This window comes from Papio anubis, chromosome 2 (genome assembly GCF_008728515.1).
Source record: "Papio anubis isolate 15944 chromosome 2, Panubis1.0, whole genome shotgun sequence".
NCBI classification, from domain to species: Eukaryota; Metazoa; Chordata; class Mammalia; order Primates; family Cercopithecidae; genus Papio; species Papio anubis.
In genome coordinates, this window is record NC_044977.1 from 39,904,826 (window position 1) to 39,924,994 (window position 20,169).

The following is a 20,169-nucleotide window of genomic DNA, read 5'->3' on the forward strand; positions in this document are numbered from 1 at the left end:
AAGGAATACCTAGAAAAGTACAACCTGCCAAGGTTGAATCAGGAAAAAATAGAAAACCTAAATAGACCCGTAACAAACAAAAAGATTGAACCAGTGGTAATTAAAAACCTCCCAACAAAGAAAAGGTCAGGACCAGATAGCTTCACAGCTTAATTCTACCAAACTTTTCAAGAATACCAATACTACTTAAACTCTTCCAAATAATAGAGCTGTAACACATTTGATAAGGCCAGCATCACCTTGATACCTAAACTAGACAAAAACATTACAAGAAAATAACGCCGGGCGTGGTGGCTCACGCCTGTAATCCCAGCACTTTGGGAGGCCAAGGTGGGTGGATCATGAGGTCAGGAGATCGAGACCATCCTGGCTAACAGAGTGAAACTCCGTCTCTACTGAAAATACAAAAAATTAGCTGGGCATGATGGCAGGCACCTGTAGTCCCAGCTACTCGGGAGGCTGAGGCAGGAGAATGGCGTGAACCCGGGAGGTGGAGATTGCAGTGAGCCGAGACCGCGCCACTGCACTCCAGCCTGGGTGACAGAGCGAGACTCCGTCTCAAAAAAAAAAAAAGAAAAGAAAACTACAGGCCAATATTTCTGATGAACACTGATGATACAAAAATCCTCAATAAAATATTAGCAAGTCATATTCAACAACATATCAAAAAATTACACATCATGATCAAGTGGGATTTATATGGGCATCCAAAGCTGGTTTAACATACACAAATGAATCAATGTGATATATTAAGAGACTGAAAGAAAAATGACATAATCATATCAACTGACAGAAAAAGCATTCAACAAAGTTAAACTTTCTTGATAAAAACTCTTTAACAGTTTAAAAATAGAAGGCAAGTTCCTCAACATAATAAGGCCATCTATGAAAAACCCACAGCTAACAACATAATCAACAGGGAGAAACGGAGAACTTTTCCTCTAAGACCTGATACAAGGCAAAGATGCCCACTCTGACCACTTCCATTCAACAGAGTACTAGAAGTGCTGGAAGAGCTTGTCTAAATCAAGAGCATTTAGACAAGAAAAAGGAAAAAAAAAAGTAAAGTTAACCAAATCAGAAAATTACCTCTATTTGCAGATCGCATGATCCCATATATAGAAAACTCCAAAGACCACACGAAAAACTGTTAGATCTAATAAATTAATTTTGTAAAGTTGTAGGATATAAAATCAACATAAAAAATTCACGGCATTTCCATACACAAATAATGACCAAGCTGAAAAAGAAATTAAGAAAACAGCTCCATTTGTGTTAGTATCAACAAACAAAATACTTAGGAATAAATTTAACCAAAAAGTTGAAAGACCTGTACACTGAAAACGAAAACTACTGATGAAAGAAAATGAAGAGGACACAAATAAATGGAAAGAATTCCAAGCTCATGGATCAAAAGAATATTGTTAAAATTACCATACTACCCAAAGCAACATATAGATTCAATGCAATTCCTATCAAAATCCCAATGGCATTCTTCACAAGAGTAGAAAAAGCAATCCTAAAATTCACATGGAAGCACCAGACTCTGAACAAGGCAATTCTGAGGGAAAAAAAAAAAGTTGGAGGCTTCATGTTTCCTGAGTTAAAATTAAGTTACAAAGCAACCATAATCAAAATTGTTTAGTACTGCCATAAAAACAGACACACAGAACAGTGCAACAGAATAGAGAGCCCAGCAACAAATCCAAACACAGACAGTCAACTAATTTTCAACAAAGGCACCAAGACAACACAATTCTTGAATAAATGGTGCTGGGAAAAATGGATTTCCACATGCAAAATAATGAAACTGAATTCTCATCTTACACCAGACACAAAAACCAACTCAAAATGGATAAAAATCTAAACATAAGACTTGAAGGCATACAATTCCTAGAAGAAAACATAAGGAGAAATCTCCTTGAAGTTGGCCTTGGCAATGACTTCTTACATGACACCAAAACACAGGAAACAAATGTAAAAATAGATGAGACTACATCAAACTAAAAAGTTTCTGCGCAGCAAAGGAAACAACAAAATAAAAAGACAACCTACAGATTGGGAAAAGATTATTGGCAAACCACATATCTGATAAGGGGTTAATATTCAAGATTTATAAAGAAATCATACAACTCAACAGTAAGAAAACATATAATTTAAAAATGGGCAAAGGAGGTGAACAGACACCTCCCCAAAGGTGACATAAAAAATGGCCAACAGGTATATGAAAAGGTGCTCATCACTCATCATCAGAGAAATGGAAATCAAAACCACGATGAGATACCACCTCACCCCTGTTAGGATAGCTATTATCAAAAAAGTAAAAATAAAAAAATAAGAGATTAAGTGTTGGCAAACGTGTAGAGAAAAGAGAACCCCCGTACACTATTGGTGAGAATGGAGATTAGTGCAGCCACTATGGAAACAGTATGGAGGTTTCTAAAGAAACTAAAAATAGAACTATCGTATGACCCAGTAATTACTCTTCTGGGTATACACAAAACGTTATGAAATCATCACTTTGTAAAGATACCTGCATTCCCATGTTCACTACAGCATTATTCATAACAGCCAACATATGGAAACAACCTAGGTGTCCATCAGTGGACAAATGGTTAAACTTCAGTGTGTGTGTGTGTGTATGTGTGTGTGTGTGTGTGTGTGTGTATACACATATGTATGGAGCTGAAGGACATTAACTGAAATAAGCTATACACAGAAAGAAAAATATTTCACGATCTCAATTATATGTGAAATCTTTTTCAAAAAAAGGTCAAATATACAGAGATAGAGAATAAACTGGTTAGCAGAGTCTGAGCAGGGGAGGAAATGGGGAGATGTAGGTCAAAGCATAGGAAGCAGCAAACACCTGGGATAAACATGTCAAAAGATCTAACGTGCAACATGAAGACTATAGTTAATAATAGTGTATTGTACCCAGGCTTTTGTTGAATGTTAAATAGATTACAGTTGCTCTTGGTTGGGGTGGGGGACCAGTAACTATGTGAGATGGAGATGTTAATTTGTTTTACTATAGTAACCATTTTATTATAATATGTATCATATTAACATCATGTTGTATATCTTAAATATATATAGTAACACTTATTTTAAATTAATTGCTTACTATTGTACAACGACATAGTAAGTACTCAAAAATTTTCTTCCTTTACTTCAAGTCTGGAGGGCCTGGGATCAACATCCGGAACCTATTCCCTACAAACTGTAAGGCCCCGGAATAAATCAGTTAAAAATATACATATCTTAACCTCAGATGCTTCACTCATTAAATGGAGCAAATATTGTTACAGAACATTGTGAAAGTTAAATGGAATGAGAGTGCTTGGCACACAATACACATTCAAAGGGTAGTTGAATCTGAGTTCTAAAACTCAGGCCATCATCAACAGCATCCAGAGAAACTCAAAATCTATCATGACCACAAACTTTTTTCTAATTAGCTTCTTCCCCCACCCCAACTCCTATGGTCCACAGCAGCATTTCTTACCTCTTTCCCAGACTTCAGAAAGTACACAGGCTTTCTCAGCTATATGTAAGAAATTAACAACAAAAAAAAAGATGTGTTTTTAATTAGATATAATGTGAAATGCATTTTAAAACAATTTCCTACTCCTAATACTGAAAGCCAACAAGCTATACAACTTACATTGATACCATAACCCATACAGTGCAGGCAGACAATCTCCTGTCTCTGGGTCTTCTTTTCTAAGGACCCAGGAATTGGCCCACCTGCTCCCATTTTGGAAGTCATGACAAATACAACAAACACACCTTTTGTTTCTAACTAAGTTCTCCTTCTCCAATGTAGAGCAGAAATATCATACTAGAACTTCTCCTCTATATATATATTTTTTTTCTGAGATGGAGTCTTGCTCTGTTGCCCAGGCTGGAGTGCAAGTGGTACGATCTCGGCTCACTGCAACCTCTGCCTCCCAGGTTCAACCGATTCTCCTGACTCAGCCTCCCGTGTAGCTGGGATTACACGCATGCACCACCATGCCCAGCTAATTTTTTGTATTTTTAGTAGAGACAGGGTTTCACCATGTTGGCCAGGGTGGTCTCGAACTCCTGACCTCAGGGATCCGCCAGCCTCAGCCTCCCTCTCGGAGAGATTACAGACATGAGCCACTGCACCTGGCCCGTCTCCTCTATCCTTTCAAAAAGCACAGCTCTTCTTTAATCTACAATCTGACAGGAAATTACACATACATGCACACACGCACACATTTTTTTCTTTTTAAGACAGTCTCACTCTCTTGCCCAGGCTGGAGTGCAGTGGTGTGATATCGGCTCACTGTAACCTCCACTTCCCGGGTTCAAACGATTCTCCTGCCTCAGCCTCCCTAGTAGCTGGAATTATAGGTGCCTGCCACCATGCCTGGCTAATTTTTGTAATTTTAGTAAATATGGGATTTCACCATGTTGGTCAGGCTAGTCTCAAACTCCTGATCTCAAGTGATCCACCCGTCTCAGCCTTCCAAAGTGCTGGGATTACAGGAGTGAGCCAGCGCACCCAGCCTATATAAATATATTTTTTAACAGCCTCAAAGTCTCTCAGTAAAAGTTATTCCTGATGTTCAACTGAATTTAAATAGAATTATACCTTGTTCTTTAGTAAATCCTCTTGGTTCAAGAAGGGCATAACAAGTATTTGCTACTTACAGAGAAATTTCTTCTATGTCTAAGACTTGTACCCTAGACCAGCCAAACATCTCACAATGCGCACATTTAATCACAGAAGGAAATACCATGCTGATATGTGGAAAGCAATTTATTTTTCAAAACCAAATATAGAAAGTCATATTCTACCACTATTTAAGAATTTGTATTATGGCCAGGTGAGGTGGCGCACACCTGTAATCCCAGCACTGTGGGAGACCAACATGGATGGATTGTTTGAGCTCAGGAATTCAAGACCAGCCTGGGCAATATACCAAAATTTCGTCTCTACAAAAAATAAAAAAATGAGCCAGGCATGGTGGCGCACTCCTGTGGACCCAGCTAATGTGGAGGCTGAGGTGGGAGGATTGCTTGAGCCCATGAGGTTGAGGCTGCAGTGAGCCAAGATCACATCACTGCACTCCAACCCGATCAACAGAGCAAGATTCTGTCTCCAAAAAAAGTTGGGAGGAGGGGGAGAGAAGAAGAAGGAAGAAGACGACCACATTCCTTCCTCTAATAATTAAAAAAAAAAAAAAGTTGCATTATTTAGCAATAGAATTCCTATTGTTTATTAATATTTCTCACCCTCTCTGGGAAAGCTCTAGAATTGACATAGTAATATATCAAACAAACGAACATCATCTTAAAGACCCAAAAAGAGGTCTTGTAAAAATTAGTTTCGGCCAGGCGCAGTGGCTCATGCCTATAATCCCAGCACCTTGGGAGGCCAGGATCATTTGAGGACAGGAGTTTGAGACCAGCCTGGCCAGCACTATGAAACCCTGCCTCTACTAAAAACACAAAAATTAGCCAGGCATGGTGGTGGACACCTATAATCCCAGCTACTCGGGAGGCTGAAGCATGAGAATCGCTTGAACGCAGGAGGCAGAGATTGCAGTGCACCAAATCGCGCCACTGCTCTCCAGCCTGGGCAACACAGCGAGACTTAGTCTCAAAAAAAAAAAAAAAAAAAAATTAGTTTCACACCTCCCCCACAACACAATTACACACCTAAGTACATCCATGATGAAAGGACTTTTCATATTTAAATACTGTCTGTTTACTTTATTCTTTTGCAGAGTAAGCTACTTGGTGTAAGGAAAGAAACCGAATTGTCAGGTTTCACTGCTACAAATCTCTCTTCAGTCCTTACCCACTCCAAATAAAATAATGGAAGGGGATACCATAGTAGCTTCACAGGCTCAATGTTTCAAAGGTACCGTGCTTACCAACCAGTGCAACCTAGCACCCAAGTCCTTGTTTTCATTCAGTCATCCATCCAAAGATTTCAGAGCTACTCAGCGCTAAGCACACAGCGCAACAGAAATGTCTGTATTTCTATGTCTCTACGTCTCTTTCCTACTATCATTCCTTCACATTAAAAAAATTAAAAATTAAAAAAAAAAAAAAACAGGGCCAGGCACAGTGGCTCATACCTGTAATCCCTACACTTTGGGAGGCGGGCAGATCACGAGGTCAGGAGATGGACACCATCCTGGCCAACACGGTGAAACCCTGTCTCTACTAAAAATACAAAAACTAGCTGGGCGTGGTGGTGCATGCCTGTAGTCCCAGCTACTGGGGAGGCTGAGGCAGGAGAATCACTTGAATCCAGAAGGCAGAGGGTGCAGTGAGCCAAGATCACGCCACTGCACACCAGCCTGGCAAGAGCAAGACTCCATCTCAAAAAAACAAAAAACAAATTTAACTTAATTTCTTATATCAAAACTTAAATGTTCTAGAAACATCAGCAATTGGTTGGTGACCTGGAAACTAGCATACCACTAGACACCATATCACATGACAAACTGCCTTCAACTAGAATATATACTAAGTGTCCCAATACAAAAAGGACTGTGCTCCACACTGCAGGAAATGCAAAGATGCATAAAACATTTTTATGTCATGTTGGAACTTATGATCCCCTACGGAGAAACAAGACACGTTAACGAGAATACAAGGAAGAACATTAGAAGGGCCACAGAGAGTGCCGAAGGAGTCATACGCAAGTGAATTTCATGCCTTGTGGTAAGCATGAATAGGAGTTGAGGTGGTATTTGAGACTGAAAGCCAGCCAGGTCTTTGAAACAGCAAGGGGAAACAACATACGACAAAGTGTATTTGCATGGATAAAATTCCACTGGGGCCGACATCTAATTATCTTAACAGCAAAAAGTTCAATAGCTATTTTAACAGTTTTACTAAATAAGAGTGGAAAGAATCACTACCCACCCTACAGCAAGCCCCTTTCTGAAAAACATAACAATCTTCAACCTCTTTTAATGTGATATAAAATTTAAAAATAAGCTGAGAACATGATTAACAACAAAGGCACAAATCAATGAAATGTTTTTAAACCACACACATCTTTTCCATTACTTAAGAATAACAAAAATAAGATAATTCCTGGACAAAATTCTAAGCCTGCACTGTCCAATATAGTAACTACTAGCGACATGCGGATAATGAACACTTGAAATGTGGCTAGTCCAAATTAGTATGTTCTTTGTTGTTGTTGTTGAGAAAAAGTCTCGCTGTGTCACCCAGGCTGGAGTGCAGTGGCACAATCTCAGCTCACTGCAACTTCTGCCTCCCAGGTTCAAGCAATTCTCTGCCTCAGTCTCCCGAGTAGCTGGGATTACAGGTGTCCGCCACCATGCCCAGCTAATTTTCATATTTTTAGTAGAGATGGGGTTTCACCATCTTGGCCAGGCTGGTCTTGAACTCCTGACCTCATTATCCACCCGCCTCAGCCTCCCAAAGTGCTGGGATTACAGGCATGAGCCACCGCGCCCGAACCCCAAATTAGTATTTTCTTTAAGGGTAAAACACTCACTAGGTTACAAAGATTTACTACCCAAAAAAAGAATGTAAAATATCTCAATAATTTTTATATTGATTACATCTTGATATATTATTAGTTTGGATACACTAGGTTAAATAAAATATATTACTAAAATTAATTTCACTTGTGTCTATTTTTCAAAGTGGTTCACAGAAAATTTAAAATTACATATATAATTCACATTTTTGGCTTATATAATATTTCTTCTGAAAAGCTCTAGTCTAAACAATTACTTAATATTAATATTTTTCAGATTTTTGTACTTGCCTCATATTGGCATGGTAATCACTTGATAAAATGATACAAAGTAAACTTCGAGCATCTATTTCTCAGTATCTAGATACTGCAAGGGTGAGGATATCTGCCCAAAAGGTGTATAGCTTCTTAACTGACCTTTTGGAACAAATATGTAAAAAAACAATGAACAACTTTTCCAGGTATATTTATCAAACAGTTATCAGATGAGAACTATTCAATGATACAAAGACATGGGACCCAGGAAACTGGAGAGCCAACCCTGAAGAGCAATGAAAGAAGTCAGAGGATGACAGCTGTACAACGGGGCCTGGAGAACAACCAGGTCAGATCCCAGCAGTACGACGAGGGCTCCAGGAAAAGAAAGGGAGCAAGAGGCAGGTAGAAATTCAGAGAATGTCTGATAAATGGGTACATCTGGGGGGAAGAATTGAGATTATAATTATTACCATCAGTACAAAAAAAAAAAAAAGAAAGAAAGAAAATGGCAACAATGAAGTCTAAAAAGATTAAAAGCAAAGGAAAAAATGTGACTGCCACTTTGAAACAGCTTAATAGCTCCTTAACACGTTAAACAGAGAGTTACCATTATCACCCAGCCATTCCACTACTTAGGTACATACATATGTCCACACAAAAACTTGCACACAAATGTTCACAGCAGCATATTCATACTAGTCAAAAAGCAGAAACAATCCAAATGTCCATCAACTAATAAACAAATTGTGGGATTTCCATACAATGAAATGTTATTCAGCAATAAAAAGGAATGAAGTACTAATACATGCTATAACATGGGAGAACTTTGAAGACATTATGCTAAGCAAAACAGTCATAAATGGCCACGTATTACATAAATCCATTTATATGAAATGTCCAGAACAGGCAAATCTATAAAGACAGAGAGTAGACCAGTGGTTGCCTAGAGCTGTGGGGAAGGGGAACACAGGGAATGACTGCTAATGGGTATAAGCTTTATTTCTGAAATGATAAAAGTGCTCTAAAATTAGATGGTTGGGATGGTCACACAAGTCTGTGAACACCTGTGAACTGAAAAAATGAATGTTATGGTATGTGAATTATATCTCAATAAAACTATTCTCATAAGGAAACATGATCACTGTGTACTACTTGTTTCTACATAGAATACTGTTCCATGTCTACATACTGAGAATTTGCATAATAATTTAAATAAATAATAGTTTTTAAATAGTGGTATAATTATATCAGTATGAAAGCAAAAGGGAGATGGGTATGATAATAAATGATGTCTACCACTATAAGACAAAAAAATATAAAATTAATTTTAAGAAACAGATAAAAAGTATATAATTAAAAATACGATAAAAACTACTAGAGGAAACAGCTGTCATAGCCAATGTTGCTTCTAAGAAGTAGGACTGGAAGACAGAAGATTACTTGCCATCATAAGCCCTTCTGCACTATTTGATTTCTTTAAATCATATAAATATATTCCTTTATAAAAGTAATTTTTATTGAACAACTAAGGGGTGCTTGATTTAGGAGCAGAATGAAACCATACGCTCTTAAAGAGGTAAAAGGCACAGGCTTCATTGACATTGACGCACTCTGCGCCTCTGATCTCTCAAGAGAACAGGTTTTCTCATCTGAGATGTTAGAAAAATAGAAAGTTAAAAAATTATCCTTTGTCTTTTTCTTTACCATGAAATAAACGCCTATTTTAAATGTGCTATTAATTGTTCATTGGTTAGGACTATTAACATTTTACCTCTAATTGCCACGAGAGGAGCTCTGTCATCGTTGCACTTATTCTCCAACTAACTTACATTCAGAGACATAAATATTAACTAACTTAATAGGTTGAAAAATAGCAATTTTCTAGAGTTAGTGATTTAAATTTGTTTTAATTCTAACACTTCTGCTAAAGCTATTGTTAATTTATGTATGTATACACAAAATGGAAGTCTACTATAGAAATCAGTAATCTGTAAAGATTCAGAATACCTATGAAAGGACACATAAGAAATTGTAATGCCAGTGGTCTCCAGGAAAGAGAACCGGTTGCTGCAGAGCAAGAGAGAAGAAAGACTTCACTGAATATCTTTAAAATGTTGAACCATGTGAGTAAATCACATTTTTTAAAATTTAAAGCAAAATAGGTAAATAAAACACGCAATTATCCGGCACACTGCACTCAATAATTACTGCCATTATTGCCATATATTACGCAAATATGATATACAGTACATTGCTCTTCCATACACATGTAATTATATCTTATTACTAAAACTCCACCAACTCAAAGTTTCCCCCTTTCTTTCATAATTTAAGTAATGTGTACAATGTGAAAACCCTGCAATTCCACTAGGGCAAATGTCCCTGCAAATACTATCAGTCTGATGTCAGACATAATACCAGTACCTCTAACTCTTCAGGTGCTCACACCACATACTCAAAATCTAGCATCAGAAATTTACTTGACTCAACTCAACAACTTCAACACAAGTCATGAAGAAAGTGTTAATCAATTAAAAAGTATTAACTAATTTTGCTGCACTTTGTCGAGGCCGAGGTCGGCAGACTGCCTGAGGTCAGGAGTTTGGGACTAGTCTGGCCAACATGGTGAAACCCCGTCTCTACTACAAATACTAAAACAATTAGCGGGGCATGGTGGCATATGCCTGTAATCCCAGTTAATCGGGAGGCTGAGGCAGGGGAATTGCTTGAACCAGGGAGGTGGAGGTTGCAGTGAGCCAAGATTGTGCCACTGCACTCCAGCCTGGGCAACAGAGTGATATTCCGTCTCAAAAAATAAAATAAAATAAAATAAAGTTAAAAAAAAAAAAAGTAAAATTAGTTAATTTTATAAAGTAACAGGAAGTAGACAGCGTTGCATTTAAAGACAATACCTATCCTTCGGAAAAAATCTAAAACACCCAACCTTTCTAGTTATATTAGCCAATTAAGCCCCTAAAAATTTCTCAGACCTCCAAAAGAAAAACTACTTTGCCACTATCACCCTTCTTCTTCAGCCCAACAATTAAGATGGCCAGCTTTTCAATTCTCATAGGCCATAAATGTATCTAGTAAAGTTCCTCTCTAAACAGCTATTTATAATTCGTAAGAAAGCTTAAATGACTCCATGCAGTGCCTTCTAAGCAGTCCACAAACAAAAGGTACAAGCCAGCCAAAATCCAAGCAGCACTCCATATGCATACCTAAGGAAGGGGAAAAAATAGAAAATAGTAAGATAAATAAATCTTTTTTTTTTTTTTTTTTGAGACGGAGTCTCATTTGCTGCCTAGGCTGGGAGTGCAGGGCTGATCTCTAGCCTTCCACTGCAAGCTCATTCTGGTTTATATTTCATTCTCCTGCCTCTAGCCTCCTGAGTAGCTGCTGGGATCATAGGCATACCACACACTCAGCCTGGGCTAAGTTTTTTGTATTTCTAGTAGAGACGGGCTCTCACCTGGTCAGCCAGGATGTATCTCTGACCTCCTGACCTCGTGATCCGCCCGTCTCGGCCTCCCAAAGTGCTGGGATTACAGGCTTGAGCCACCGCGCCCGGCCAAGACAACAAATCTTAAATCAGATAAAACTCTGCTGCTGAGTTAATAAATGTAGATGGACAATGGAAGAAAGAGTTGGAAACAATACCCTGGGCTAGCACACTGAAGACTTTAGTACCTTTATCCATATTGCTGAAATTCAGCTAGAAGATGGTGAATCAGACAGAGATGACCCAGTTCTCTTCATCACTTCAGTGATCAACAAATTACAGATGTTTTATGTAGCTTATGCAGAAGCCCAGGCCTCCAGAAGAGATTTTTCTACCTCCTGCCTCTTTAAAACAGAATTAATATTCTCGGATGGGTGCAGTGGCTCATGACTGTAATCCCAGCACTTTGGGAGGCTGAGGCAGAACTGCTTGATTCCAGGAGTTCAAGACCAGCCTGGGCAAGATGGCAAAACCCCCTGTCTACAAAAACCACAAAAATTAGCCAGGCATGTTGGCGCGTGCCTATGGTCCCAGCTACTCCAGAGATTGAGGTTAAAAGATCACCAAGCCCAGGAGGCAGAGGCTGCAGTGAGCCAAGACTGCACCACTGCACTCCAGGCTAGGCATAGGCAACACAGCGAGACCCTGTCTCCAAAAAAAAAAAAAAAAAATTTCTCTGGGTGAACGTTTTGAACAATTATCAGAGTGATTTACCCTGGATCTGTATGAACTTACATACACTACATACACTAAGTAATCCCAATATGCTTGTTTCCCCAAATCATCCATTCCTTTCAGTAGCATAATGCTTAATCAATATCTATCCATTTCCCTCTGATTTGTGATTTCAAAAAAACCAGACGACTCAATGAATTACAACTATGTGTTAAATAATAACAAAGAACCATTAATAAAAGCCTGAAGACTAACCTATGAGCAAAGTTTATACCCCATTTGCCTGCAGATATTAGCTGCTCAGGAGAGCTTCTGGTTTACTGTCAACTACCAGCCAATTCCAGTAAGGTGAGATTCCAAATAACCCAATTCCACATTGATGTATAGCTGTTACTCTTTGGGGAAACTAAATTAGAAACACAATTTAGTTTGGCCACGTGTGGTGGCTCACGCCTGCAATCCCACTACTTTGGGAGGCCAAGGTGGGAAGATCACAAGGTCAGGAGTTTGAGACCAGCCTGACCAACATACTGAAACCCGTCTCTACTAAAAATACAAAAAATTAGCCAGGTGTGGTGGCAGGCACCTGTAATCCCCACTACTTAGGAGTCTGAGGCAGGAAAACTGCTTGAACCTGGGAGGCAGAGGTTGCAGTGAGCCCAGATGGCACCATGGCACTCCAGCCCGGGCAACAGTGTGAGACTCCATCTCAAAAAAAAAACAAAAGAAAAAACAAGAAATGTGAACTTTTTATTACTAAATTGATTTGAAATAAGAATCAAGAAATTAACCTCAGATCACGTTATTAAGGGAACACATTAAGGACTTGGCTTTGTGCTGTTGTTAACTAACCATGGTACTCTGAAAATAAAAAGTTGGTTTGACAAAACTAGTTTCAAGACAAATACATCATTACTTCAAGTGATCAAACCAAAAATGCTAGGAAAACTATTCAATACAAAAAATGTAAGATTTAATCACGTACAAAATTGGAACCTGCACATTGTTTGGAAGTCAACCTGTCTTCCCAAAATATAAGCAAAAATGGGAAGGGGAATTATAAACTAAGAACCCAAATTGACTAAATTGTGTTTTTTTGTATTTTTTTGAGACGGAGTCTCGCTCTGTCGCCCAGGCTGGAGTGCAGTGGCACGATTTCAGCTCACTGCAACCTCCACCTCATGGGTTCAAGCGATTCTCCTGCCTCAGCCTCCTGAGTAGCTAGGACTATAGGCGCAAGTCACCACGCCCCCCCGCCTAATTTTTGTATTTGTAGTAGAGATAGGGTTTCACCATGTTGGCCAGGATGGTCTCGATCTCCTGACCTCGTGATCCACCCGCCTCGGCCTCCCAAAGTGCTGGGATGACAGGCGTGAGCCACCATGCCCAGCCAAACTAAATTGTGTTTCTAAATCTTATACCACATCAAATGCATTACAGTCACAAGTATATTAGAATAATTTACTAAAAATGTCCATTATGTACTGAGTATTAGCTCATTAAAAAAACTAGAAAACTCAATAATGCAAAATGGAATAAATATTTCTTTTTTATATAAATTTAAAGGTAGAAAACTTCAGGGAAAAACTGTTATTTAACTCTACCCTCAGTTTTTCCTTGCTGTTCTATTCACACAGGTTTTTATATAAATATACATTTATACATTACACTCAACAAATTTCAAAAGCAATTTGATTTGTATAAACAAGGATGATTTGTATAACTTAAGATAAAAAGCCAAGAGTGCAACCTCCGCTTTAATGAAAATGCTCTTCTTCTGAACAATGAAAATGCTTTTATTCTTGAAACTGGGCAAAACTCCCCTTCCACCACCACCCCCCCCCCAAAAAAATCAGCTAGAAAATGATGATAAACATTCCAACAAATTAATTTACTTATCATGGTGATTATGTTCTTAGTAGAACAATATCTGGGGAACCCGGTTGGTCCTGTTAGTACCAACACACACTCCTGTCTCACCCACGCAAGCATTCTGCCCCTCCATTCTCCATTATAGGGTGGAGCAACACAAGAGGCACCACAATCTCACATCCTGTCCTCTCCATCCCTGTCTCAACCTCATGGGTCTTATTTAAAAGTACAGAACTGTGACAATAGGGTCAACATATGCACGTTTCACAGCCTTCTCTATGCATAAAGTGCACACACAAATAGGGCTCTCCCACTCTTTAGACTCTGCTGCTGGAACAAAATCTCTGACTTTCCCAGCCTTGCTGTTTCTCCAAAGTATTATCTCACACCTGCAACTCAATTCTAATACAAGGGATAGACAGTAAAGGGTGCAAGTACTGATTTTCAGCTGAACTTTGCCAGTGAAATGAGAAGATGTCACCTCATTTTCTAAATGTAGTTCCTGATCAGCCATAAGGTGATTTGTGAATCTCTGGGATCCCTTGAAGTTTTTCCTTTTGCCTGTGACTTATTGTCACTTCACAATTAGCATTCTACAGGTGCATGCAACAAGAAAGCATACAATTCTTAAATATCTTAAATGTTTTAACAACTCTGGGGAAGTTGGGTTGGGAAATGACTGAAAATAGGGTTCTGGTTTTCAGTCTCACACATGAACTCTTTTCCACATTAACACAAGATTATCAGGAAATGGGCTAAACTCTAACCACCTAATTTTTAGATGTCGTAAAGAGATTAAACTTCCCAGGGGAATATGGAAACTCTAAGTTGCTACCTATTCTTTGGCTTTAATCACCATATGACCTAATACTGCAGAATAATATGCAGCTACTATTATTCTCTCTTTGCTAATAGAAATTTTGATCTAAAAACGTTTTACATGAAGAAACAACTTAAGTGATACAGACTTATTTTCATCTTTCTAAATCTTATATTTAAGCATTAAACCTAAACAACTAGTTAAATTTTCTCCAACTGTATACCAAAAGGAGTTATTACTAATATTTTAGCCAAAAGTGCCACAGTCCCTTACTTTCCCTATTGAGTAAAATATCATGCGATTCTAAAGAAAAACTTTATAAACATTTATTTAATTACACGTAAACTTGGAAGTGAACAAAAATGAAACATTGGTTTCGCTATAGCAAGTAAAAAGTAGTATCTCAAATATACTGATTTAAATTTGGGGTTAATGCCTAAACTCAACAAAAAGGGCAAAAACTACTTGTTATAAAATCAACTTTTAATTTATTCTGGAGTCTTCACAAAGTGAAGGATCTCAATACTTTATTCCTAAATAAATCTTGCATGTAAAATAATAATCATTATTTATAAAAAACAAGTTTTAAGCATATATCAAAGATTAATGGCTACATAAAATATTTAAAATATTTCTGTCACAGTTTAGTCCAAAAAGTGTTTTCATTGTTTTGAAATAAACTATCATGAAACTAGTATAACTAGGTTTCAAGTGTGAGGCTTTTGAAGCTGTATTTAAAAAAAAAAAAAAAAAAAAAAAAATTGGAATTTGATGAAAAGCATTTAAATAAAAGCCCTTAGTTTACTGCTCCCAAATATAAATCCAACATTTTTAGGTGTAGAAAAATAAGAAACTGTGCAATTAATAGACTAGGAAGTCAAATATCATTGCCAGTAACTAACTGCTGTCTGAATTTCAAGGGAACTTATTGTATATTAAAGTTTAAGAAAGTGAACTCACCTACCCTCTCACCTCAGCACTTTCTCAATTTTCCCATTACAATTAACAATATAACTCAGCAGTGAAGTCTTCCAGGCCAGTAACATCAGAATTTATTTTTAACTCTTGACTCCTTCACAAATATTCCACTTCAGTCCAGTATGAAGTTCTGCCAGTTCTTCATTCACACTGTCTCTCAAACCTGTTCCTTTCACCCCATTTTCACATTTTACTTTAGTCCCTCATGATTCACAACATACCCTACTAGCTCCCTAAAAAGGCTCTAGCATCTCTCTACTATAATTCATTAATTCAACTGCAAAAATCATCTTACATCTTGTTCAGCAGCCAACAGTAAATCCAGATCTCTTTTGAATCTCAAACTTTTACAGAATCCCTCTGCCCTCCATCAGCTAACTTTCTTTTATTTCTCAAATTCCATTTGTTCTTATGTTCTTACGTAGGCCCCTTTAACTCAGATTTGCCAACTTGATTATTGCCTCTCATGCAAAACTCATCATCTTTGTGCCTTGGTACACTCCTTCCACCTAGACCTTTCATGCTTTTCTACCAGTTCAAGTTACCACCTCCTTTAGTATCAGTCTTAATACACCTTGTCCGCAGGAAGTCTTTCCTCTCCCACCCATCAGTCTCACCCTTTTACTCTTTGCCCCTCTGAACAAATGATTCAATTTGTATTTTACAATCTAGCAGTCATCATGCTATTGTTTTAATTTTTTTCCCATAGCCTCCCTCTACAACCAAATAAGCTTTTGAGAGCAAGGACTACAATTTCTTATGTTTCTGTTTTCAACAGGGGTTCCTTAGAATGCTAGCATCCTAACAAATGCTTAAAGACTCCCCTTTCTTTTAAATGTTTTTAAAGTCAAAGCTGTCAAAAACACATAATTAACACTAAACTCCAACTTTTTAAATTCTAAATTGACCTATACGGTAATCGGAAAATAAACATTTTCATCTATATATTTTACAAGAGTTACTCCATCCTTAGTATCTGCATTATCAAGAATTCAAAAGTAATTTCAAAGAAAATCCTGGAAAGAAAATGAAAAGTCCCAAAATGTAGCATTATAATCTAACATTATAGATCTCTGAAATAAAGCTAATAAATCAATTAGCTGAAATTGATTGACTGGTTTTCAACCTATATTACCAAGATGTAAAACATACAAACACTCCAGTACCACAAGAGGCTCTTAAGTAGTTATTATAAGATTTGTATCATCATAGCTGAAAATTACCCCGGAATTTTAAAATATTTTTCAAATGACTCCATGAAGCGCTTAGAAAGCACGACCCTTCCCTGAAAGATGCATAATCAGCTGTCCTCTTTTCCTACCCCGGCATTCTCTACTTGCAAACCACCGGGAAAAAAAAAATTAACTTTGAAAAATAATCTCCCATTCAGCTATTACCTAGACTACCCTGTTTCAGGCTAGTTCCCAAAGCCAACACGAACTGAAATCTTGAGTTCAACTAAAAGTGATCATTTTATGTTGCCTAAGAATATAATCAATTTCACATAACATACATGTTTTTTGTGTGTGTCAGTTCTTAAAATCTCAGTTCTTTAGTTCTCTCCGTTCTTCTAGGCAACACAGTAATTTCTTTGCCCTCATGATGACCCTCTTTCCCACAATAAGGAAACAACATAGATATTTTTGTTAAATTCTGAAAGTATGTTTAAACAAGCTGTCATTAAACACCACATGAACTTCTCCATAAATAGAGATACACTGGAACATTAGATACTTAGTATATACTAAACACTTCAAAAGCATACTTCTCAGCACAAACCCAGGACAAGAGTAGTCTATCCACAACCCTGAACACAGTCCAAATATCCCTATTATTTCCAGGACCACAACCATCTGCAAAAGCCAAAATGGAAAGGACTAAATCCACATTCTTCTAACTAAATCCACAGTTATCTAAATGTGATGGAAACTAACGCAAGAGTATTTTAAATCGTCCTTTTTAAGGAACCCCCCAGAACATTTAACAGGAGTGCAACAGTACTCCAAAATTGAACTTAAATGTAATGAGCCAGTGACAACATTTAACTTACTATTTGGCACTATGACAAAACAAATCTCAATCAAAACCTGGACCTATTAATACTTCCATGTTACCTTCTGATTAAATATAAATTATACGGTGGCAGGTTGGTAATGTCAAAACAGGAAGGTTAAGAGAGAACACATCAAACCACTAATCCAATTGAACACAAATGCATACAGAGATGCTACTGCTGCTGGGTATTTATTGGCTCCCACTAGTCCCTTCTAAAGAGAGAAATCAATGACAGCCTCCAAATGTGAATGGTTACTGAGCAAGTTCATCCACAAATTAAGAACAAATACTATGTGTAGTCATACAGACAAGAAAAAAATGTTGGGAGGGTGGGACGTTTAATGTCTCTATTAAGTATACCAAACTATGATAAATCCTGAGACCTAAAATACCCTCTCATTCCAAAAGACATACATTCTGCAAATGTGCACAATGGTTTATTAATCAAATCTTGTCCTTCTCTTTATTCTAAAGGATGGGCAAGTAAACACGGTCATCACTAACGTGGAAACACTCAAGCACTTGATGAAACTGACTACCAACAGCAAGAAAAGTATAAGAAAGCAGTTTCAAATCGAATCATCCAAATAAAAATCATATTATCTCAATTCAAGGTTAATGAGACCGGGGGAGGGGGTATGGGAGGAGTAAAGAGGGAGCTGCTTCATCCTTGACTGAAGATAGGTTTTGCCCTTTTCCATTGCCTGTTTGTTATATTAGGAAGTCTAATATTTTCAGATCCTGGTATTCCGAGATTTCTTATTTTAAGGGCGAGGTGGAAAAGGGGCGTAAAATAAAATCAATACTCACTGCTAACTTTCATGCTGCCAAAAGCTGAAGGCTGCTGCACCGGCTTGCAGCTCTCCGCAAAGGAGGTGGTTCTGGGCCGCCCTGACATGATCACTCTCTTCGCGAATCACCTTTTCCTTCCTTCCTCCTTTTCTTCCTTTTGTCTTTATGTTGGGGTGTTAGGTTAATGATAAATGCAGCATTAAGTTCTCCCACAGAAGAAAAAGAAAAAGACTTCGTCCTCTTGGCTTTTCACTCCTTTTGTATACTATAAAAAACAAAACAAGCGATGTATTTCTCCTTCAAGACAGATCGGCACGGATATTTAACATATAGATGATTTAGGGCTGGGGAAAAAATACAATTCCTTCCCCTCCCTTTCCTGGGAGGAGAGAAAAGAGGGGGCAAATCCTAAAAAAATATGTATCACGTGAAACGGGGGCAAATACTTGATTGAAAATGAGTACTTCGAATATTATATTTTCCTCGGGGATTTTTTTTTCCGAGTCAATGAAGAAGGGAAGCGGCGGAAGGATCACGAGTCTCACGCTTGAAGAGAAAGGGGGATGGGTAGGAGGGAGGGAAAGGGAGGGAGGGGGTGGCTCGGAGATGCGACGGGAAACGCTGCAGCTCCGGCAGCCGTGGGATCCGGCGGGCTGACGGCGGGGGCCCGGCGAACTGGAGGGCGGCGGAGTCGCGAGTCAGTCAGAGGCGGGCGGTGGCGGCGGCTCCTCTCCTCATTGCGCCAGGAGCAGCTGCAGGCGGCGGCTGGATCCAGCGGCCATGGCGGCGGCGGTGGCGGAGGCAGCTCCCTTCAGACCCCAGGCAGCGGCTCCTCGACTGCTCCCCATACGCCGGGGACATGGGAACCCGGCAACCGCTTCCGTCCCTCGGGGCCCCCTCCCCCGTCCGCGGCAACAGCTCGGCCGCCCTCCCGCCCCTCGCCTCTGTTCAGTGCCCGCTCAGGAAGTGTCCGCGCTTTGCCCCCAGCCCAGAACCCTGTCAGCGGCTGCGGGGCCGGCTCCTCCTCGCTTCCTTCCTTCCTTCCTTCCTTTGTCACTCGGCCCGGGCGGCGGTGGCAGCGGCGGCACAAGCCCGCATTCGCCCGGGTCAGGGGCTGCTCTGTGTGAGGAGCGCTGTCTGCGCAGCCGCCTTGCACTTCCCCACTTCCCCTCCCCCTTCCTACTCTTCCTCCACCTCCTTCCTCCCCCACCCAGCCTTACACCGCCCAGCGCCCCGCCGCCCGCGTAACAGGCGTCTGGGAATCGCCGCCCGAGCCCCACTCTCGCCCGCTTCGGCTGGGAGCCGAAGCCCGAACAGAGCCAATCACGGACGTCGTTTGTTTGCGGCTCCTCCCGGAAAAAGCCGATCGGCCTGAGACACCAATTAGAAAGTGACGCTGGAAAGCCACGCCCAAAGAGCGGAAAATGCCGAAGGCAGCCGAACGGAAAGGGTGAATTCGCCTTGTTCGGTGGCTGGCTGGAGGAGACATTCGACAATGGCAACAGTGGCCAATCAGAGTCGCCGGCCCTCACGAAAAAGCTTGAAGAGTTGAAGACGGTGAAACCCAGAGACCCTGGTGAAACTGCACGGTTGGGCGCCGCCGCCGCTTTGTAATTGGCTGGAAAACTCCGCTGGGAGCGTACCTCCCTCGGTGATTGGTGAAGGGAAGGGGGCTTCCGAGGACAGTTTGGCCAGTCAGGACTTCCCCTCCCT

The 20,169-nt window shown here is 39.5% G+C and overlaps 1 protein-coding gene across 12 annotated transcripts in view; it reads right to left on the reverse strand.

Moving 5' to 3' along the window:
- Positions 1 to 19,581, reverse strand: part of GSK3B (glycogen synthase kinase 3 beta) — a 262,572-nt gene extending 242,991 nt beyond the window's left edge. For 7 of the 12 annotated variants that reach the window (XR_004181669.1, XR_004181667.1, XM_021933116.2 and 4 more), the window contains exons 1-2: positions 18,475 to 18,898; positions 3,509 to 3,547 (exon numbers count right to left, since the gene is read on the reverse strand). Coding sequence is in view for 8 of the 12 variants with exons in the window: in XM_021933116.2 (XP_021788808.1) it covers positions 3,509 to 3,547; positions 18,475 to 18,562 (127 nt within the window). In the remaining 4 variants the exon portion in view is untranslated. Of the gene's footprint in view, positions 1 to 3,508; positions 3,548 to 18,474 lie in introns of all 12 variants that reach the window. The other 5 variants (XM_031662257.1, XM_021933111.2, XM_021933109.2 and 2 more) reach the window with 2 other exon arrangements.
- Between the last annotated feature and the right edge of the window lie 588 nt (positions 19,582 to 20,169).